Source organism: Kogia breviceps, chromosome 14 (assembly GCF_026419965.1).
Source record: "Kogia breviceps isolate mKogBre1 chromosome 14, mKogBre1 haplotype 1, whole genome shotgun sequence".
NCBI classification, from domain to species: Eukaryota; Metazoa; Chordata; class Mammalia; order Artiodactyla; family Physeteridae; genus Kogia; species Kogia breviceps.
In genome coordinates, this window is record NC_081323.1 from 26,453,721 (window position 1) to 26,475,764 (window position 22,044).

Genomic DNA, 22,044 nt, shown 5'->3' on the forward strand with positions numbered 1-22,044 from the left:
GCCTGGGCACTGGCTCAGCCACCCCAATGAGCTGTCACCAGGTGGGTCTCGGTGTCCTTCAGCCCTTGGAGGAGAGGTGAGGGGCCAGGAACCCCTGGGAGAGACAGGTGAGGAGGAATCCTTACAAAACAAAACATTTTTATTTGGTCCATCGGAGCCTGAGTCTGGAAACACCCATGGAGAATCATCCTACAGGGATGGTACTGACAACTGATAAAATAGCCTCTGTGTCAGAAGAGCTGCCGTATGTACAGGGTTAAAAATACTCACAGCTCAGAGTAAAAGGAGAAATATAAAGGAGGCCCAAAGGGGAGTCTAGTGCTTCTGGGTGCTTCTCCAGGTGTAAACCCACCCCCCTACAAGTCCCATGGGAAGCGAGGGGCCACAGACTGGGCCACCCGCTGCCTGGGGGCTGCAGGACAGTGAGGCCAGGTGGCCCAGGAAGCTGGCCTCAGTCATCCTCAGGCAGACACAGAACTCAGGGCTGAACAGCCACAGGGAGGACGCTGGGCTTCTGAGGCGTGGAGGGGCTGGGAAGGGCTACACCCTGCATGTGCCTGGACAGGGCTGGCCAAGAATTTCTCCTGGACTGTTCCTCCCAGAAGAGGTCAGGTGGTGCTGAGGACAAACCCCCTCACCAAGCACAGGGCTGGGTCTGGGCTCAGGACCACCTGACCCACCACCCCAACCCCAGCCTGGGGCATGGCTTCGATCCTGGCTGGCGCTCCAGGAATTGCATAGTGTCCCTCCCCACCACTGCTTGAGCCCGTGGTCGCCAGGCACCTGCCTCCTGGGACACTGCTGGGACTCCAGGAACCCCTGCTTGCCTCATGAGGGCTTGGGGGGAGATGGGACCTAGGGGCAAACTGGGGAGAAAAGCCTCCTGACCTCGTGTCCCACAAAGGGGGTGGGTCCCTGCTCTCACCTGGGGTTCTGGCCTGACCCCACAAGGGGAGGTGCAGGAGACCACCCTGCACCCTTCAGGGACCACCCGTCCCTGCTCACCCCAGGGTCCTGTTCTCTGACCCCTCAAAACGGGGACGGTCCCTGCTCCTATGCTGTGGTCCTGGCCTCTTACTCCCCAGATTTGGTTTTGTGAATGGAGCTCTTTGCTGTCTCACCCAGGCAGGAGGCCCCAGGCCATGGGAAGGGGCAGCCTTACCTTGGCCCTGGCAATCTGAGCCAGACCTCAAGGTGGGCTGGTCAGAGGAGCTGGCACACAGCTCCCTCGAGCTAGAGGCTGCTTCGAGGTATTCTGCTTGGTGGCTATGAGGCCCTGGGTAGGAGGGAGGGGCAGGAAGGAAGGCCCAGGGGAAGCTGCGCCATGCCGCTGGCGCTCCCTGGGTGGGGGTCCTGAGATTCTGGTTCAAGCATCCTGTGTTGGGGTCTTCCTCATAAAGTGCGTGTGGGGGCAGGCAGGTGGGGGCAGGGTGGTCACAGCGGCCGGGGCCCATGCAGGCCAGCGACCTCGGGCGTGAGTGGGGGGCTGTGGCTGCCCTTGGAAGCCGTCCAGTCACTGAGGAAGGCCTGGGCCGCCTTGCGGTGCGCCAGGCGGTGGGTGATGGAGAAGCCGGCGTTGCCCTCCAGCTGGGACAGGATCACCAGGACCTGCCTGGGGGAGGGGGGACAATGAGGGCCTGCAGAGGCTGGGGGCCGCGGGGTGGTGGGGTGGTGGTGGTGCGGGGGTGCCCACCTGTGCAGGGGTGGCACACTGTCCTGGGTGCGCAGGCTGCCACGTGTGGACACCACGTTGAAGCTGTCTGAGCAGTCGCACTGCACGTGCAGGTAAGACTTGGGGTGCCGGTTCTCCACCACCACGATGAGCCCCGCCCAGCCATGCGTCAGGTAGTAGCAGGTCATGCCCTCGCGTCCCTGGGTGCAGGTAGTGCAGGGGTGGGTGGGTAGGTGGGTGGGCAGCCGCCTCCCTCCCCTACCCCCCTGGACCCATGCCCACCTCGTGCCGCTCGCCCCTGCTCTCTGTGAGCAGGATGATGGCGTCCGCCAGCGTGGTTGGCTGGGCCTCCACGGGCTCCACCATGACAAGTCTTGAGCTGTACACGGCCAGCACATGGCCGGGCGGCTCCAGGGTGCCACGTGGGACCCCCGCTGAGGGGCCGGAGACTGTGGGGGGCACTGGGTGAGGAGTGGGCAGACCTCCCCGCTGGGTGCAGGCAGGACTGTGCTGGTGTGGCAGGGAGGTTACCCTGCGGAGTGGCCAGAAGGCATGGGTGGGGGTCCATGCTGGGCATGGGTGGGGCAGGGGCCCCACCAGCGGGCCTGGGTGGGGGTTGTGTGGGCGGGCGTGGGTTGCTCACCCTGCACGGCTGGTGGGCCCGGTGCGGGGCCCCAGTGGTTGAAGGCACAGCACACCACGGCGTACTCGCCGGGTTCCAGCATCACGTCGCAGTTGACAAACTTCTTGACTGCACGCTTGCTGTGGGCCAGCAGGCGGCCCAGGCTCAGGCGGCCACCGCTGCCGAAGGAAGCCCGGAACACCAAGACGCACAGGTCCAGGAGGTGGCTGTCCACCGAGTCCGTGCGCCTGCGGTGGCCCGCAGGGGTCACGGGTGGCTAGGCCCTGCCCAGCTGTCCCGTCCCTTCCACCCTGCCCCACCCCACCCCGGCCAGGCCCCACCCCTGCCACCCCACCCCGACCCACCTGCTGCCCTCCTGGAAGAGGGCGAACTCCAGGGATGCACGCTCCAGCACCGTGAGGGCCGTCACGCCCACCGGCCCGCTGGCCGAGCTGGGGAAGCAGCCCTGCACCCGTGCTTCCTGCCAGTCCGAGTGCACCTTGCAGATGTCCACAGAGTCAAAGTACCTGGGCAGCGAGAGGACGGCCCAGCTGAGCAGCCCCCACCCTCGCTCCAGACACGGCGCTTGTCCCTGGGCAGGGTAACCCCAGCAGGCATCCTGCCCATCGGGATCTCTTGGGGTCGGTGTCCCAGAAGTCCTGGTCTTGGCTGTTGCCCGTGGACACCACCAGGGGGCGTCAGGCCCAAAGGCTGACCCACAGACAGAGCCCTGGCAGAAACACCCCCACCCTGTGCTGACCGGGATTCCAGGATGGATCAGGCCTCTAGCTGGCAGGAAGGACAGGCCAGGCTCCCCGGAGAAGGACACCGCATACACTGGGGCGAGCAGGGCAGTCGTGGGGCTGACATTGGACGTTGACTGCCCAGCGTCCTGTACCTGATGAAGTCGCTGTACTCCATCCAGAAGACGCCTTCACTGCTGCCATGCGGCATGAGCTCACTCCGCAGATGCCCCGGCCAGTGCGGCCACTCATCCGACCAGCTGCCGTTCCAGGAGAAGCGGCCCCATGGGTTACGAAGGCGCAAGAGCCTGAGGACCACAGGGTTGAAGGCCACGCTCATTCCCCCATGCCCCTGCCACATCCACATGCCCACACTTACCTGGAGCCCTGGACGTCACGGACGTCCAGGATGGAGTAGGCGTGGCGGGGGCGCAGGCCCAGGCTCTCGTAGGCAGCATCGTCCACCTTCATGTTGCCTCCCCCACAGGAGGCACCCATGAGGAACCTGTGCAGGCAGAGCAGCCCCACTGACCGGGGAGCCCCTCAGTAACGGGCCTCAATGACAGGGGTGTGGGCTCACTCTTCAGGGGACCCCTGCCGGCCTGGACCTGCCTCCGGGGAGGTGCAGCACGAGATGGGGGACCCTCCCTGCCTCTGGGAGACCCACATGAGACACATGGCCCAAGAGCTCAGATGGCTTGGGCTGGGGGACAGGCAAACCCAGGGCCCTCAAAGGCCTGGTGAGGCCGGCTGATCCTGTCAGCTCAGGGCTGTGGCTCCCTGAGGGGTGGGGCCACCTCACTGCCCAGCAACAGTTGAGTGCAAAGGTCCTAGCACCAATGAGCTGTCTCTCCCAGGCCTGGGATCCAGGACCCTCCCCAGACACTAGCCAAATGCGTGCTGGGGCTCAGAAGCCCCCCCGACTCCCCCCACCCGTCTGCCCTGGCTGCTGCCGCCAGGTGCCTCTGTGGGGCTCACTCCACACAGCTCCATGAGGACGCTGATGGTCATCACCAGCCCAAGTCAGGACAGGGTCTTCTAGGTACAGGCCAACGGACAGCATCCTGCCTGCTGCTACCCTGCCAGGGCAGGTGGGACGGCCAGTGCAGCAGGGGAACCGGGTTCCAGCTGGGGTCAGCCCATGCCCGAGATATCTTGTGAGATGTGGTACAGGTCAGAGGGCGCTGGCCCCGCCTCTCCCACCACTCCATGTCCCAGTACGGCCGCCCCTCTTACCCAGCCTCCTTAGAACTCAGCATTTTGGCCCAGATGAGATCAGTGTCAACTGGTTCCTCGCGGGGGTTAGTGGAGCTGACCTGCAAGGCCAAGCTCTCACAGGGGGCGCCAGTGAGCGTGGCCAGGCCCTCGATGGCACGCCCGGCCTGGAGGGCAAAGTAGGAGCCGTGCAGCTTGGCCAGAGCCTTCTCGATGAGGGCCACCCACAGCTGCTTGCGCTGAGCCTGCAGGGGGGGCTGGAGTTGTGAGGCCTGCTGCCGCCCGGCCCACGCCTGCCGCCCACCCCGCGCCCGCCGGCGCCACCTGGGAAAAGAGGAGGAAGCCGGCCTCATCGCAGGGCAGCATGTCGTCCACCAGCACCGTTGTCCATGTGCCATCCTTGCAGAGTCGCACCTGGTAGGCGCCCTCTGCACACAGGCTGCGCGTGACCATCACCCGCTCGACCAGGTCTGGCCGTTCGGCCAGCACCGCCAGCGCACTCAGGAACCTGCGTGAGGTTGGGGCTCATGGAGAACGCGGCCCGCATGCCTGCCGCCCACTGCCCCCCCCACCGAGTGGGTGCCCCAAACTCACCAGCAGTTTCCCAGGAGCCCCTGAAGGATGTCTGAGGGCCGGAGAGTGTGGAACACGGACCACGAGGTACTGTGGTCCCTGAACACAGAGCAGTTGATCTCGTGGGGCCGTAGCCACTGTCGCACACGCTGCTGGACGCTGTCACCCGCGGGGAAGCCCACAGACTTGGGCCCAGGGGGGAAGCTGTCATCCACAAAGTTCACGCCATTCTGCAGAGACCACGGCCACAGGCTCAGGTCAGGCTGGACCCACTGCCCAAGAGAGCACCCTGCTGCCTGAGCCCCAGAGGAAGATGTGGGCACATGTGTAGCCCCCTGACCCCTGTGGATGGCTTGGCCAGGCAACAGGTCAGTGGGAAGTATGTGAGACCCAGGGAGAAGGTGCAGCGCCCAGCCTGTAGGCTGCGTGGTGGGCATGGGTCGCAGGGACCCTGGGTGGCCTCCCTGCACAGCCCACTGCACCGAAGGCCCCAGGAAGAAAAGTGGGGGGACCTGACAGGGGCAGGGCAGCCAGAACACAAGATCCTGGATGGGTTACCAGCAGTGACAGGGGTAGCAGCATGAGGGGGGATGGACACCTTCTCCAGGTGCCCCTGGGGGTGGGTGATGCCCTGGGCTCAGGCCTCCTGCAGCTCCAAGGGAAGAAGGCATGAAGGGGCACCCCAACCCTGAGTTTCAGCAGGGTTTCTGCAGCTACGGGAAGCACCCACAGAGCAGGCCTGCCTGTTGGCGTGAAGCCGCTACCTGTCCCCACCTCCCTGTGGGGACACTATCTGCAGGAACTCACAGTGGGGCCAAGGGGTCAGGACCATGGACTGTGGGGTCATGGACCCTTGTGGACACAGAGGGAGAAGGGCCCAGCACACTCAGGCGAGCAGTGACCTGGTGGCCCCACCCAAGCTCAGGGCTGGCCGGTGCTCTGAGCTTCGGGAAGAGGGTCCCACCCTCCCCCAAGCTGGAGAAGAGACAGTGGGGAAGGACAGACGATGCAGAGGGGCCTCACCTCCCGGCAGAAGGCCACAATGTTCTCCCACAGGGCCTTGGCCTCGCCCTCATCCGTCTGCCGCCGCTTCTCCACGTGCATGCTCTCCCTGCGTCTCAGGGGCGCTGTGCCCCGGCGCTGGGTCACCAGGAGCTGGGGGGTGTGGCAGGCGGCACAGTGCTTGGCTCGGGGCGTGTTGAGTAGGGTGCAGGCAGGGCAAGCCCACTGGCCCAGGCGCTCAGACGGTGCTGTGGGAAAGAGGTGGCCAGCCTTGTGGGCCAAGCAGGGCCCGAGCTTGTCTGTGCTGCAGTCGGGGCAGCGGGTGGGAGGCTCGCTGTGCTCCTGGAAGCCATGCAGCTTGGAGCAGCCGCACGCCGTGCAGCGGGAGGCAGCTGTGGGGTTCCTGAGCGTGCACTTGGCACACGACCAGGTAGTGAAGTCAGGGCTGGAGGGGCTAGCGGGAGTGTAGCGCACGGTGTCGCCGGCCAGGTCAATGACGTCGCTGCCCTGTGTGGCGCCACCAGCCTCACAGTGGGCAGGACTGGCGGGACCAGGTGGGCGCAGCGTGGTGCCACCCTCAGCTGCCTCTTCCTCCAGGAAGCTCAGCCGCTTGCCCGACAGTAGCTCTGCCAGGCGGGAGGCCCCGGCCACGGTCCGCCCCAGGCCCTGGGGGGGCCCCTTGGAGCTGGCAGAGGGTGAGGGCTGGGCGGCGTCAGGCACCGGTGGCTGAAGCTGGGGGGGTACCTCGCGGCGGCTGCGAGGCACAGGGTTGTTCTGGAGGGTAGGTGAGAAGGGGCTGAAGGGTGGCCCCCGGGGGGGCTCCTGGTCCGCAGCAGAGGGAGGGTTGGCATCGGTGCCTTCCCCGGTCTGGGGTGGGGCAGGCATGACGGGGAAGCCTGCAGGAGCCACGACTTCTGGGACCACCAGGGCCTCGGGAGGAATCCTGGGCAGCGAGAGTTTCCGCGGCCCCCCACAGGCCGAGCAGGAGCTGGCCACGGGCGTGTTGTGCAGTGTGCAGCGCTGGCAGGCCCAGCCATTCCCGGTTGCGGCTGCGCCCCCCTCTTCCCTCTCCACCTCCTCCGGCCGCCCCCCAGCTGGCTCCATGGCTGCCAGCCCTGCCGTCTGCGCAGGCCCTGCCTCCTCCCTGCAGCTGCCCTTGGGCTCCAGCAGGACCCCGTTGATGACAGGTAGCAGGGAGGCCCCAGGGACGGGCTCGGGGGCAAAGCCGCACACTTCACAGGCCCCCCTGCCCAGGAGGTTGCGGAATGTGCAACGGGTGCAGGGCCACTTCTGTTCCTCCACGCTGAGCCGCAGGATCTGGTCGAGGTCAGGCTTGTGCCGCGGGGCCTCGCAGATGGAGCACTGGCGCTGTCCGGCCGGGTTCAGGAAGGTGCAGCGTGCGCAGGACCACTCCCCGACTGCAGCCATGGGCCCAGGTGAGTGCGTGTGGCTGCAAAGGAAGGCCGCGGTCAGTAATTTTTGATAAGGGTGTCAAGATTATTCAATGGGGAACAGATAGTCTTTTCAATCAATGGTGCTGGGAAAGCTGTGTTTAAATGCTAAAGAATGAGCCAGAGACTTACCTCATGCCACATTCAACAATTAACTCAAAATGGATCAATGACCTAAATGTAAGAACGAAAATTATAAAACTCTTCGAAGGGGCTTCCCTGGTGGCGCAGTGGTTGAGGGCCTGCCTGCCGATGCAGGGGACACGGGTTCGTGCCCTGGACCGGGAAGATCCCACGTGCCGTGGAGCCTGTGCTCTACAACGGGAGAGGCCACAACAGTGAGAGGCCTGCGTAATGCAAAAAAAAAAAACAAAACAAAAAAACCACAACTCTTCGAAGAAGAAAATGTGAGTAAATCTTCATGACCTTGGATTTGGCAATGTATTAATAGATATGACACCAAAAGTACAGGCAAACAAAGGGGAAAAAAAGAACATCAAAATTAACAACTTCCGTGCTTCAAAGGACACCATGAAGAAAGTGAAAAGATAACCTACAGGAGAAAATATATGCCCATCATCTATTTCTGATCAGGGTCTAGTATCCAGAATATATAAAAAGTTCTTATAACTACACAACAAACAACCTGTTTTTAAAAATGGGCAGAGATGGGGACTTCCCTGGTGGGCCAGTGGTTAAGACTCCGTGCTCCCAATGCAGAGAACTGGGGTTCGATCCCTGGTTGGGGAAGTAGATCCTGCACGCCACAATTAAAAGATCCCACATGCTGCAACTAAGACCCAGCACAGCCAAATAAATAAATAAATATTACTAAAAAAACAGGCAGAGGACTTGAGGAGACTTTCCCCCAGAGATACACAAAAAGCCCATGAAAAGATGCTCAGCACCAGCAGCCATCAGGAAAATGCAAATCAAACTACTACAAGGTACCACCTCACACCCAACAGGGCAGACGGTAACAGCACTGGCGAGGATCTGGAGAAACCACAGGCCTTCCCTACATTGCTGGTGGGAATGTAAAATATTACAGCTGCTTTGGAAAACAGTTTGACAGTTCCTCAAAAAGTTAAACAGACTCACCACAATTGTGACCCAGCTATTCCACCCCTAGGTATATGCTCAAAGAATTGAAAACTGGTGCTCTTCACAAACACACATCCACACATGTTCATGGCAGACCTGCTTACAACACTCAAAAGGTATAAACATGGGCTTCCCTGGTGGTGCAGTGGTTGAGAGTCCGCCTGCTGATGCAGGGGACACGGGTTCGTGCCCCGGTCCGGGAAGATCCCACATGATGCCCAGCAGAGCAGCTGGGCCCGTGAGCCATGGCTGCTGGGCCTGTGTGTCCGGAGCCTGTGCTCTGCAACAGGAGAGGCCACAACAGTGAAGCCCGCGAACCGCAAAAAAAAAAAAAAAAAAAAAGTTGTAAACAACCCAAGTATCCATCAATGAATAAATGGATAAACGAAACATGGAATATCATTCAGCAACCAAGAAGAACAAAGCACCAACACACAACACCAATGAGCCCCGAAAGACACAAGAGGCCACGTGTGGTGTGATTCCATCCACAGGAAATGTTCAGGATGGGCAAACCCAAAGGCAGAGAGGAGCCTGATGGTTCCCGCGGGCTGAGGAGGGGGGTGGGAGCAGGGCTCTGGGAGCCTCTGGGGTGGGCAGAGCTGGCCCCGCAACCCGCCTCTTGAGGACTAACCCGGGTGCGAGGGGCGTCCACACTCCACACACACAGTCTCCTACCCTGACTGTAGTTGCTCTGCTTGGCAGAAAATTCAACTGTTCTTTATAAGAGGGCATGAAGCTTGTGCTTCTTATGGTATGTTTGTGCCAAATCCTTCAGGAAGAAAGAAAACTTCCCTCTTCAAAAAACAAACAAAACAAGGGACTTCCCTGGTGGTGCAGTGGTTAAGACTCTGCACTTCCCATACAGGGGGCCTGGGTTCGATCCCTGGTGAGGGAACTAGATCCCACATGCCGCAAGTAAAGATCCGCATGCCTCAATTAAAGATCCCGCATGCCGCAACTAAAAGATCCCACATGCCGTAACTAAGACCCAGCTCAGCCAAATAAATATTAAAACAAACAAACAAACAAACAAACAAAAAATGTCCCCTGAGCAGCACGACTGTTCCTTGGCCCAGAGCAAACTGTGAAGCCGCCTTCTTGGACGTGTGGCTGAGACTCACAGGCTGCCCACAGCACCCAAGTGGGTGGACGGGCCCTGGGGTGACCAGCGTGGGGCTGGGACCTGGCCAGGTCAGCTTTGGCCTTGGCTCCTGCACTACCAAAAGCCTAAGAAATCTGCCTGGAGATGACTGGAGCCTCCCCCGCTGCCCACCACTGACAGAAGGGTCCACGGTCAAGGCGTGGGTACATGTGTGCCCACACAGACACACACGTGCACATACATGCTGGGTCCCGGGCAGCCTCCACGTGGGCCCCAGGCTCAGAGGATGGTCTTTTGCCCTGGGTGCCCCATCTGGCCTGCAGAGCTGGTCTGACCTTTTGTGGACCACCTGTTCCTGGCAGGGGTGTCCAGGGAGAAGACTGTGCCCACAGGACAGGTGGGCCTGGGGCCCTCCTAGGACACACCTGCCCTCAGTTCCAGGCCCCTGGTGGTCCCAGACGTGCTGAGCAGACACAGGAGGGGGGAGAGAGCCCAAGTCCCACCCACTCTCATGACCCAAAAGCTGGCCAGTCCCTGGGCCGGATGAACATGAGGCCACACCCAGGACACACAGCAGGTGACACCTGGAGGCAGTGGGAGCTGTGCTCCCTCAGGGACCCCTGCAGCCCACACCTCAGTCAGCACCTCAGCATCCCAGGTGGGTGGAGATGAAGTGGCTCTGGGGTCAGTGACCAGGTGTCCAGAGGAGCCCTGGGCCTTCGCCCCCACCCCCTCAACTACCCTGCTCTGGTCTCCACACACAGGGTCACCCTCACAGCCACCCTGATGCGCTGGGGGCCCAGGACCTGGATTCCTAGAGTGTCCGAGGTGAGGCCAGAGCACCAGACAAAGCCTGGAAGTCGGAGACCAGCATACCGAACTCCAGGACACGGGCATTACTCCGCACGACAGGAAGGCCAGCCAAGTGGGAAATGGACACCAAATACCTGCTTTGCCCTCAATTCTCTGGGGCTGCAACACTCAGCTCCAGTTCAAAAGGGAGGTGATAGAAGGGCGTGGGACACGCAGGGTCTGCAGGAGCCTGGGGACAGCCTTTTCCTCCCCCAAAAAGCTGAGAGGAGTAAGTATTGTCCCCACTCAAGGACCTTGCTTGGTCAGGCCAGCAGACCCAAGCCAGGCTCCCAGGCAGGATGTGGCCACCTGACCCCCTGCTGGTTCTGAGGTGCACGTGGGCCCCTCCCTCTAAGGTCATCCTCAGTCAGCCTTGGGCTGTCCTATCCGCCTCTGTGTCCCCAGAGGAGGCCCGAGCTCGTAGGTGGTGGATGCCGTTACTACTCAAGGCCTCGCAGCTCCTGGCCTGGCTTGGTGGTGGGTGTCACGCCCAGACCTGGAGGCTCTTCAGTGAAGGGTGGGCTGCCCGCGGCAGGTGTCTGCACGATGCCCAGGGCCCATGAGAGCAGGGAAAGAGTCAGCCGGACCGTCCGCAAGTGCGTGTCCACGTGTCCAGGTATGGGTATGGGGAGGGGTCCTGGCAGCTGGCCTTTCTGCCCCTCTTCCTGCATCTGTGCCGCCCAGCCCCCCGCGCTGCTCCTTCTAGTGTCCATGCTGGGTGTCTGGATTCCTCAAGGTCACTGGCAGCTCTTCCCACAACTTGCTCCCAGGGGCAGTCAGTACCTGCCTGGAGTGCCAGGCCGGATGCGCCAGCCCGTGGAGAGGCCTGGCAGGAGGCCAGAGAGTGAGAGAGGGCGCTGCCCGCCCAGGCCACTGGCTGGTCAGCATGAGCCAAGATCCAACAGGCACACACACGCTGGGGCACAGGGTCGCCACCTCTGCTGCTTGCCGCAGCCCCCCTGCCCCCCGACCCAGTAATTCTACCCCTGGCAATTTATCCTGAGGACATAAATACACAGAAATAAAATGACATGTGTGCATGGAGAAAGGTGTGAAGAGGTGCACCAGCCGTTGGGGATAAGCTGATCAAACCAGCATGAGCGACCACCTCAAACCACCAGGAGGCCAGGATCAGAACCGCAGGCGGTAATAGCATTGGGAGGGTGGGGAGAAACCAGAACCCTCCCTGCCTGGCTGCTGGGGATGGGAAACACTGCAGCCACTGTGGAAAACAGCCTGGTGGTTTCTCAGAAAGTTAAACATAAACTTAAACATGAACAACTCAGTTCTATGTATCTACCCAAGAGAAGTGAAAACACACATCCATGCAAAAACCGGTACACAAATGTTCACGGCAGCAGATTCATAAAATCCATGGGCAAAGAGCCCAAATGTCCCTCAACTAATAAGCAGATAAACTCCACACAGTGGAGCATCATTCAGCCATAAAAGGAGTGAAGCACTGATACTACACCGTGGATGAGCCCAGAGAACACAATGCTCGGAGAGAGAGGCAAACACAAAGGTGTGATTCCCTTGACGTAAAACATAAAATGTCCACTTTTGGTCTCTGTGGCAAATCCACAAAGACCAAAAGTGGATGAGTGATTTCCAGGGGGTGGGAGGTGACTGCAAATGGGCAGGAGATGGGGTCTCGGAGATGCTGTGAAACTGGATTGTGCTGATGGCTGCACAACCACACACGTGGACTAAAACCACTGAGTCACACGCTTAGGAGCAGAGGATCTGGTGGTAGGTTACGTTACACCCCAATAAAACGCGTCACTGATACAGTAACAAGTGAACTGAAGCGATTTGTTAACTCCTGGTCCCTGCCATCATCTGCTTCCCAGCACATCCCTCTGGGCCTCAAGCCCTCATGACTCCGTCCACTAGGGTAACTCAGACAAGACCACTCATACTACCCCTGAAGCCTCCCAGGAGGCAGGTCCTGCTCCCACACGCCTGCTGGCCACCTAGATGGTGAGCCCAGTACATGCGTGGGGCCCACAGACACCAGGAAACTGTCCTGCACAAGTGAGCTGGGTCCGAGAGAAGTGACAGCCAAAGGCAGCTGGCAGGGGCCTTCGGGAGATGGAGGAGGGTGTCTACTACCCACTAAGCCCAGGTGTGGGGGCCCAGGAGAGTGAGGCTGCCTCTGGCCAGGGGTCCGTGGACCCTGAGTGTCTGCTGTACACCAGGTACCTCTCCCTCCAGTGAGGCCGCAGGATGGGGCAAAGGCGGGGGCGTCAGTGTGTGCGTGGCTGACGTCGGAGCCCAACCCACCCAGACGTGAGCAGTGGGCACAGTGCCCGGGCTGCCCCACACCTGTCAACCCAGCACCCCAAGGGGAAGCTCTCCAGGTGATCCAGGGCAGCCTGAGTAGGTCTGAGTGCAGCCACGGCTGCAGCTGGAGGGAGCTGGCATGTACAGCCTTGCCGGCGGGGACCCACGCCCCCCTCTGCTCCCTTGCAGGCAGCCACATCAGAGCAGGACACCACGCACGGGTGGGGGGCCAGGGCAGTGCCCCTCAAATCCCATGGGAAGCAAGCCAGTATTCTCGGTGCATGCTATGCCCCTGCCCCTCCCCACCCAGCAAGAAGCTCCAGCTCCAGCAGACAAGCAAGCCCCGGGCTCAAGGTGGGCTGCAAGGTCCCGTCCCAACCACCTCCGACCAGCCGGGCGAGACCTGCAGCCCGGCACCAGGAGGGGCCAGCATCCCGGGCCTTCTCTACTGAGTGAGCAACCCAGAGCCTCTCAGGTGTCTGGGGGATGTGAGTCGCCAGAGGACCCTAAGGAACAGGGACCCCACTTCTCTGAAAGTCCCTCTGCCGAGGAAGGGGCACCTGACAGCAGCACCCGCCCCTCAGTGTCCCTTGGGGCCACGCCGTCTCCACCTTCTTACCTTCGGGCCCGGGGGCGTGGGGGCTGGTGCTGCCGGGTGACCAGGGTGTCACCCCAGACAGGCCCCCCAGGGCCGCTCCTAAACCAGCCGGCCGCTGCCGGGGGCCCCGGGTAGGGCAGTCCCCTGGGGAAGCCGTGGTCCGACTCGGTCTCAGTGGCCAGCGAGGAGGCGGAGCTCCCCATGGCCCCTGTGACGGTGGCCACGCTGAGAGCCGGGCCTGGTCACATGTGGCTGGCGGCGGCTGGCGAAGTGGAGCATGGAGGAGGGCACCCACGCAGGAGACAGGGCGGCCGGGCTGGTCCAAGTCACACAACAACAACAGAAATGACACAGAGAATAAAGAGAGAGAAGAGACAGCGTGATTCACAGGCACCAAGCCCCCAGGAGCCCAGGGAGGTTCCCAGCACACAAGTGTCCTTGGGGTGGCAAAGGAGAGCCCAAAGTAGGGGTCTCCACAGCTGGGGTCCCGACAGGGCTGCAGCCCTGGCGCACAGCTCGCCTCCACCCTGGAGTAGCACCCCCTCTCTGCTCCCACAGGGGAGGAGTGGCTGTGCCACGGTCGCTGGCCAAAGGGTATCAGCCTTAAAAGAAAGGAGTTAGGGGATATTTAGCCAGAGAGAAGAAAAGCAAGGGAGAAGAGCCCAGTGGGGCAGGCGAGCCCTGGCAGGACGGCCTCTGGGAGGGGCACTGGGCGCCGTCCAAAGTCACAGGGAGGTGCAGTCGCCACCATGGCCCTTCCGGAGGGACAGCTCTCCCCACCCAGAGATGGGTGACCAGGGAGGCTGCCCGCCTTCCAGGGGGAGGCCAATGGGCCCAAGAGCATCCACCCTGAAATGGGAGGCCAGGTGCATCTCATTTCAAATAAGGCAAGTTCCAGTCAGGTTCAGGGAAGATGCCTGGGCCAGGCTCTGGGCCAAGGTGGGCGTCCAATTGGCTTTTTGGCCAGAATTGACCAGCAGCCCTGCCCTCACCCCCAGGTCCGTCACCCAATGACACTCTTCTCCCAGCTTCCAAACAAGTCCCTTGGACACAGGGGCCAGCATCAGGGGTGGAAAGGGTGGACGTGTCCTTGCACATAGGCAGGCTGGAGGGCGCCCAGGCCTCTGAAGCACTGGTCCATGCTGCGTCCAGGGGACACGGGTGGGGATGCCCACGCCTGAGTGACCAGCAGCACACGCAGCTCTGGAGGCTGGGAGAAGTCTGGACCCCTGCCCCATAATGGCTTCAGTCAGACCAGCCGAGTCCCCTGTAGCAATACCGTTCACCTGGACCCTTTCCTCCAAGGGACATGGACAGGATAGAGCAGCGTAGGGCCCGAAAGGCCTGGAGATCCCGAAAGTCACTTACCACTCAGGCCTCCCCTGCTCAGCATGACCAGAGCCGATAGTGGAGGCAGAGTCCCCAGTGGCCTTTAAAGCCGACACTGCCCGCCTGGACCCTGAAGGAAGGGCTGAGGCTCCTACTGACAGGAGCGCCGTCCAGTGAGAGCCATCACATGAGCCTCAGGTGTCATTTCTAACTCTCCGACAGCCACGAAAGGCAGGACAGGTAAACGGAATCTCTGTAGCATATGTTACATCACCCAACACGTCAATGTGCTGCCAGGTCAGTTTGGAATCAGGATGAAACCCGCGTGAACCACGTACCACCTATGTTGAGTTGAGGTCCTTCCTCTACTGTGGTTGATGCTCACCTCCACGAACATGGGCCACACTCCAGGGGCAGCAGCCATGGTTGCCCAAGGTTTCCGTAATGGGCTCTGCTAGAGCACACTCCCAGTGGTCATGTCCACCTCAAGCAAGGTCACTCAAGACACCTGCCTCTCCCATGATTATGAGTTGGACACCACAACAACTAGAACAGCCCCCAGGCTCCTGAACTCCACTCCACATAGGAACCCTTCGTGGGAAAAGAGCCCAAGTGTTTCTGACACTCCCCTTTCACAGCCAAATCCCGAGCAGGTGAGGGCTTGAGCTGAAGCTGAGCCCAGTGAAAGTTGTCCATGGAGCAAGACTACTCAAGCCTGGGTCCAGGCTGGTGTCCACTGTGAGAACAAAGGTCGGGTGGGAGTAGACAGTCCACCTGCAGCTGGGTCAGGGCTGGCATCACGTGTGCCTGATGCAGGTAGAGCTGAGGGAAGAGTGAGGACACAGCCCTGGACCTCCCGGGGGCCTGTGGGCCGGGCTCGCTGGGAGGAAGGAGCATTAAGGTCCTGTGAGGACCCGTCTGCTCTTCACCGATGCCCTTAGCCTCGGGGGACTGAGTACTCAGGCCTGTCACAGACACTTGGGGTACTGCATGTGAACAGCACACGAGGCACCAAGCGGGGCCAGCTCTGCACCCAAGCCCAGCAGCAGCTGTACCCCACGTGCCAGCCTCCCGACACACCTTCAGGAAACTCCAACCCTGCAATCAAGAGTGTTGGGGGAGGGTGACCTGGAAGGGCCTCTCTGGGGAGTTCTGGGGATGGCAGCACCAACACCCCCACACCATGCTCGGCCCGCCGGGGTGATGGGGAGCCCTGGATGCCTGACCCAGGCCCTGCGCTCCCGCCCCGAGTCAGGTCCTTTCATCCATGCTTTCCTGCGTCCTTCACTCACTCACCAGCGCCCAGGCCGCCTGGGCTCCGACGGCACTGCCCAGGGCTGCTCCCTGGCTGCTCTGTCTCAGGAACAATGCAACATAATCGCGTCTCCCGGCAGAAACCTGGGCTCAGACGCTGGCAATGCTGAAGGGTGGGTGTGCCTGTCCCACCACCCAGACCAAGCCAGTGTCTCCTTGCCCTTGTTCGGGAACCGCTGCCCTAGATCTGAGCAGGATGGTGGCCTAGATCTGGCCTCAGGGAAGTGCAGGCATAGGGCTACGGCAGCCCCCTACCCGGCGTTACCAGCACTCCCCAGCGGCTGGGGACAGCCGGGGACCCTCCCCTAGAGTGACAAGAGCATGAAGGGCCGGACGAGGGTGACCCCTCCTCAGGACCCTGCATGGGACGCGCTTGTCTTGGTGGTGGCAAGCCGGGACCCGGGGGTGACACCCCACGGCCTCACCCAGCTCAACTCGTCCCACTGCCCTCAGGGCACTTCCCGCGGTGGGTTACCTGACTGAGGACTAGGGCTGAGCCACACCTGGCAGAGGCTGAACCCCACGTCCAGGGTGGGGAGGTGCGGGATCCTTACTCCCTGTACCCCCAACACTCCGGGGGCTCCTGCAAGTCCTGCGGGCATCAGCACAGGCTGCCCCCGTTAGCCTGCGGGGCGCACACACAGGGCACCAGAGTCCCGTGGGACAACCAGGCTCTGCAGACTCGGGCCACCTGATGATACTTCCACACGCGTGTACACGCTTCACCCAGCTGTGTTCACAGTGTACAGGCCCCACGCCTGGCTGGTTTGCCATGTGCCAACTGCACACCACCTCCCACCCAGGGCCCCGGGAGCAAGTCTGGTTAAATCTCATCTCGTTAACGACAGTGCTTTCACAACTGCAGCAACCCCAACAGGCCGCCCAAAACCAGCCCAGACGGGGCATGGAGGGAGAGTAGCCGTGAGGGGACCCCAGGCTTTCCCAGAGCATTGCTCCCTGTGCCCGGGTGCCCCAGCCGCACCCACCAGACGTGAAGCCTGGTACTCCTGGCTGAGAGAGGGACAGGCCAGGACAGTGAATGAACCCACCTACGTCCCTTCCAGAAACCAGGCTGGGACAATCCCCGCCCCCCCATGCCAGGAGGCCCCTGTCCCAGCACGGGTGGGACAGCATCCTCCCACGGTCACCCTTGAGGGGTCAGGTGCCTGTATCAGCAGCTCATGGGCCCAAACCCACAAGGTGGGAGGGCAGTGGGGTGCAGAGTTAGGGGCTGGGCCACTGGGGACGTGGTAGCTCTACCTGGGGAGCACCAAAGGGACAGCAAACACAGTCCAGGAGACATGTCTGCCTTGCAGTGTGCCCGGAATGCCAGGACCACAGCCCCAAGCTTCAGGGGCGTGGTGGCCTGCAGGGCTGTGAGGATCAGGGTTCTGAGGGGGGTGCCCACACCGCTCCACTGCAGCTGGACAAATCCACAGTGCTCGTGCCTGGGCTCTGCCTTGGGAGGTGAGGTTTCGTGGCAGGTTTGCCAAGAGCACATCCACCCAGAGGGCATGCCCTGTCCCTCTCCTGGAAGGGTCTGGACTCTGGCCCCTGGAGCAGCAGCCCCAGCCCCCAGGCTTATCGGCAGGAGCCAGAGTTCGTCGGAGAGTGGTGTCGACCGGCCACATGGCTCTGCCTGCCACCCCAAGACTGGGGCCAACCCCAAGGCAAAGGCCACACTGAGGCCGTCCCACCTCCGCTGCCCCAGGGAAACACTCCCACGGGAAGTGGCCGGGCACTATGTCCCTTTAGAAGCTGCATCTGTCCCTCACCCAGAGGTTGGAGGCCCCAGGGGCATGGCTTGATTCAGCTGCTCCTTGCTACCTGGTCCAAGGCCACAACTACCTCTAGGCCAGCCAGGGCCATAGGGAACAAGGCCTCCCTCAGCCTGGCTCTGTCCATGGCTGGGGCCACCAGGGAAAGGTGCCCAGGTGGGGCAGCGCTCTGGGCAAGCAGCCAGTAGCCATTGAGACTCATCTGGACCCAGGTCCTGGCATCACCTGGCCACTCCAACTGCCCACAGGGCACATGTCCCCCTGCCAGTCCTTTCTAGGAGTGCTGTGAGGCCCAGATGCCCCCCACAGCCAGGCCAGAACCCCACAACAGCATCATCAACCTCTGAGAGGAAACTGTGGAGGTTCTGCTGAAAATTGCTATCAACGCCCCTAAGAACCAGGTCCAGGAACAAAATGGTAACGAGCACCGCCTACCATCCAACTTGGGGAGAAATGCTGGAGCCCCAGATCCCTGCCTGCACACACTTTTAAGGTGGCCGCTTTGCTGGTATTTCTGGACTTCTCTGCCTGTCCAGCACCTCAGCCCTGAAGCATCTGGCCACAGGCCAGAACTCAGAGCCCCACTGGTACTGGTCACATAAATGACTAGCAGGTGTCAGGTGGGATTTGCTCTGCTTCTCGGGCCCCTGCTTTCTGGGGAGGGAGGAACGGAGACAGGCCCCTCAAAATCAAACCCATGGGTGAGGGGCAGCTCGCCAGCACGAAGGCTGGAGGATAAGCCGCGGGGGTCTGGGCTGCCTCCCGGAAGGGGACAGGGTCACGGCGTGTCCTCTGTCTTTGGAGTCGTCCCTGCCTCAGTTGTACGTCGTGAAAAAGGAAATTATTGTCAGGGAATCAGGGATGCCACCAGGATCTCGTTTCTAGTTCATGAGTTCAGTGCCGTCTGATGATGAGTGTGCTTGGTTTTGGCACTGCCACATTTCTGTTTGCCAAGTGGTAGCAGGAGCAGCCCTGGCCCGGGCAGCCCAGTGACCTCAGGCCTCGAGGGTGGCAGAGCCACCTCACAGTGAGGGCACTGGAGCCTCCAGCTCACCCCAAAGGGAGGCACCTTTTCAGGAGCTGCAGGGGCTCCAAACATGCGGCCTTTCCCCTTCCATGGGGGGAGGGGCAGGAGGTCCTAGCAGTGTGGATGTGGAGGGGCCTGGTATGGGAGGACTTCTCCTGCTCTGGCCTTGGGCCAAGACGACCCAGAGGAGCAGAAGCCACGGATGCCTTCCTCGGGACAAAGACACCATGACTCTCGTCAACAGCAGCTACCAACCTATTTTCCTTCTGATATTTTGCAGCACCATCCAGGCACGTCCCCCAGCCTGGCCACCAGGGAAAGGAGGTTGCAGCCTTTGACCTCAGGGAAGCAGATAGCAAGGTGTGGAGCAGTTGCTCAAGCGAGATGGTGCTGCCAGGACAGGCAGTGAGGCCGTGTGTCCCACTCGGTCTTGTGCAAGTCCACCCTGGGTGCCCCAGACAAGTCCTTACTGGAGGAACAGCACATCCCGCAGGCATCGGGAAGCCCCATGCTGCTCTCCCACAGCCCCCAGCTCCCTGCACTGTCCTGGCAGCACCAGCACAGCCATCTGCAGAGTGACCCAGGATGACAGGGTGTGGCTGGGCAGGTCTCCAAGCCCAAATTCCACCCACAGCCTCCTTCCAGCTCATTCAAAGAAGGTGGAGGCCAGTGACCCTTCCTCATCCATGAGAGGCTGAGAGGGGCCATTCTGGATGCCTCCCCCTCCAACTCTGGAGTTCCCCTCCGAGTTCAGAGCTGGGTCACCAGAGCTGCCTGCCAGCGAGCAGCTGACTGAGGATGCTCGCTGACCACCCTGCCTTGGTGTGAATGGGGCAGTGCTGGGCACAGGGGGAGCCGGGGACAGCCAAAGGGATACCACAGGCCTGCTGGGCATTCTTGGCAGAGCAGGGCAGGGGGTGGGGGGAAATGGTCCCTGCCTGTGAACTTGGCAGAAGGGATTAGGCAAGAGAGACACAACCATATTCCTGCTTTGGGATGCTCCTGTGGGTGCTGGGTGGGAGGGCCTGAGGCAGTCCAGGCAAAAGAGCAGGGTGAGGAGCCAGCTAACCCAGAGGCCACGGAGCACCCTTGGTCAGGGTCTGGGCCGCAACCCTTAGGCTCTTCACCAACCAGCTCAGGCCGGTGAAAACATCTGTGGTTTCAGAGAATTTTTAGGGCATCAGAGTCCTTCTTCCCAACTCCATGCATAAAAAACAAACCGTCGGTGGTGGAAGGAAGAGGCTGAAAGGCATCCTCGTGGATCAGAGACCTGGTTGTGCAGCCCCATCCAACCCTCCCCAACAGCACCGGCTGCCCCTCAGCCTCAGCCTCCAGGTCTGTAAAGTGGGGCTTAGTAGAGTGCTACCTGAGAGACAGGGGCCCAGAGAATTTCATGCAGGGCCTGAGAGCAAGGAGTTTCAGCAAAGTTACCCCGTCAAGAAGGGCAGAGGGGTTTGGAGCCATCCTCTGGATGCAGGATCGGAGGGCCTAGCCACTTCCTGCTCTCAGAGCCTGTGGTCTGGGGGGGCCCAAAGCAGAGACACAAGATCGGAGACCGAAGATCCCTGTCTAAAGCTGTGCAGTCACTGAGCTTTGGGCCCAGCGGGGCTTAAGCTTGGCTCTCAGTAGGTCACGAGGTCACCAGCCTGGCTGCTCAGGGGAAGCAGCTCTAGAGAGTTTCAGATGCAGAAGAAAAGAGGGGTGCTCCTCCCGGGAGCAAAACGACCTGAGAGGAAGTAAGAGCTCAACACCAAGGCCAGGCTGAGCTGGCCTCTCCAAGACCTGCTCCCACCAGCCAGGCTGCAGAGTAGTGGTTCTCAGGCTCCCCGTCCATCTGGGGCCCTCCTTCTGCAACCTGGGCCAGGGAAACACTACCTCTCTTCCCACATTTGAGAAAAGCACTCAGAAGTGGAAGGATCGACTTACCCCCTCCCCCCAGCCTCTGGGGGCGGGAGGGTGATTACCGGCATCCTCCTAACAGTGGTTCACACAGCCCCCCAGACCCAGGCAGAGGGAGGAGCTTAGGTATCTCCAAAGGAGGGGCTCCCAGGAAGAGCTCGGAACTATCAAGCACCCAGCTGAGCCCGTTTCCCTCACAGGACGCCATGGCTCTGAGCCACAGGACCCCAAACTCCCAGGCCTGGCCTCACTGGGGTCCTGCTGCCTGGAGTCCGGTCACAAATTCCTGTGTGTTAAGGGGTCCCGAGAGCCAGCCCAGTCAGGGCCACTTGACCACACAACAAGGCTGCGCTAGTCAAGATCAGAAGGGCCCCTCCTGTGGGCAACAGGAAGAGCTGGGTCTGCCGGCAGCCTAGCAAACATTCTAAGGGCCACGATGGGTAAGTTTTCGGTTCGCTCCAGCGCCAGCAAGAGAGGGACGGGAGAAGGAAGTGTGGTTGGTGGCCAGTGGGCACACAGGGTGCGCCTGCTTCCCCACTCCACGGGGCCGCCCCGGGACACATCCCCTAACGTCGCCGGGGCCGGGACACTGCCCGGAGATAAGGGCACTCAAGGGCAGGAGGGGCTGAGGCCGCCTCCCGTGTCCTTAGCACCCTGGGCTGGTCTCCCCCTGCCCGAGGTCCCGCCGGCTCCCCTCTCCAGCAGCACCCCCAGCCCAGCCGGGACCGGCCAATGCCCAGGAGGCGCCGCCCGTCGGCCACGGCCCCTCAGGGGTCCAGGCCGCGCCCCCGGCCCTGGCCTGGCCCAGGAGCGGGACTCACCTCCGCAAACCCGCGGCGCCTCCTCAGTCCCCGCGGCCCGGGCTCGCTCGCCTGCGCCGGCCGGCCCACAACTTGTTCTCGAAGGGCGGGCGGGCCCTCTGCCGCCGGCGCGCTGCCCCGACGGCCTCCCGCGCTGAAGGCGGAGCGGGCGAGCGCACCGACCCAGCCCGACCCGTCCCGCGCAGCGCCCTGCGCCGCCTCCGTAGCGTAGCGCCCTGCCGGGGCCCCGCGGCTACGGCGCGCCCGGGGCGCACGCGGCGCTGTGAATCCCGCGCCCGGACTACCACTCCCACAAGGCGGCGCGGCGAGCGAGGCAGGCCGGGAGGCGGAGTCCGGGGCGATGGCCAGTAGCCGCCTCGACTGGCGCTCTCCGACTTCCCGGGGCGCCCAGGGAGGTGGCCGAGCCCGGTCCCAGGCGGCGCTGCGTGCTGAAGGAGGCCCCGACGGGACCGGGACTACAACTCCCAGAATGCCCCGCCTGGAGGAAGGGGCGGGGGATCTCTAGCCCTCTCCGGTCGCAGTGCTTCCGGTTGCCGTGCAGGTAGGCGCGGGGATGCAGCCGCTGACCTCTCTCCGGCCCCTGAGGTCTGCGGTGACCGCAGACCCGCCAGCTCCCTCACGGGGTCCTTCTGGACTTGTCTGCTTACTCGGGT

General features: G+C 61.9%; 1 protein-coding gene across 2 annotated transcripts; it reads right to left on the bottom strand.

The window, feature by feature from the left end:
- Nucleotides 1-121: 121 nt before the first annotated feature.
- CAPN15 (calpain 15) lies at nt 122-21,640 on the bottom strand. 2 transcript variants are annotated; one of them, XM_059037516.2, is made up of 13 exons: nt 21,392-21,639; nt 13,245-13,539; nt 5,849-7,277; nt 4,847-5,055; nt 4,577-4,760; nt 4,274-4,497; nt 3,417-3,542; nt 3,193-3,345; nt 2,660-2,821; nt 2,316-2,542; nt 1,955-2,121; nt 1,694-1,872; nt 122-1,612 (listed from the first exon to the last, which is right to left on the bottom strand). In XM_059037516.2, exons 2-13 carry the CDS (start codon nt 13,424-13,426, stop codon nt 1,435-1,437), a joined length of 3,420 nt encoding a protein of 1,139 aa, XP_058893499.1. In that variant the 5' UTR covers nt 13,427-13,539; nt 21,392-21,639; the 3' UTR covers nt 122-1,434. The 2 variants fall into 2 exon arrangements, with proteins under 2 accessions (XP_058893499.1, XP_066868612.1); XM_067012511.1 differs by lacking the exon at nt 13,245-13,539 and having other exon boundaries at nt 21,392-21,640.
- Nucleotides 21,641-22,044: the final 404 nt, after the last annotated feature.

Excerpts from the sequence above, each read along its gene's own strand:
- CAPN15 (XM_059037516.2), bottom strand. The coding sequence starts at position 13,426 with ATGGGGAGCTCCGCCTCCTCGCTGGCCACTGAGACCGAGTCGGACCAC. Across the intron at positions 7,278-13,244 it reads CCACGCCCCCGGGCCCGAAG|CCACACGCACTCACCTGGGC; the intron begins GTAAGAAGGTGG and ends CTTCCTTTGCAG. Across the intron at positions 2,543-2,659 it reads CTCTTCCAGGAGGGCAGCAG|GCGCACGGACTCGGTGGACA; the intron begins GTGGGTCGGGGT and ends GGGCCACCGCAG.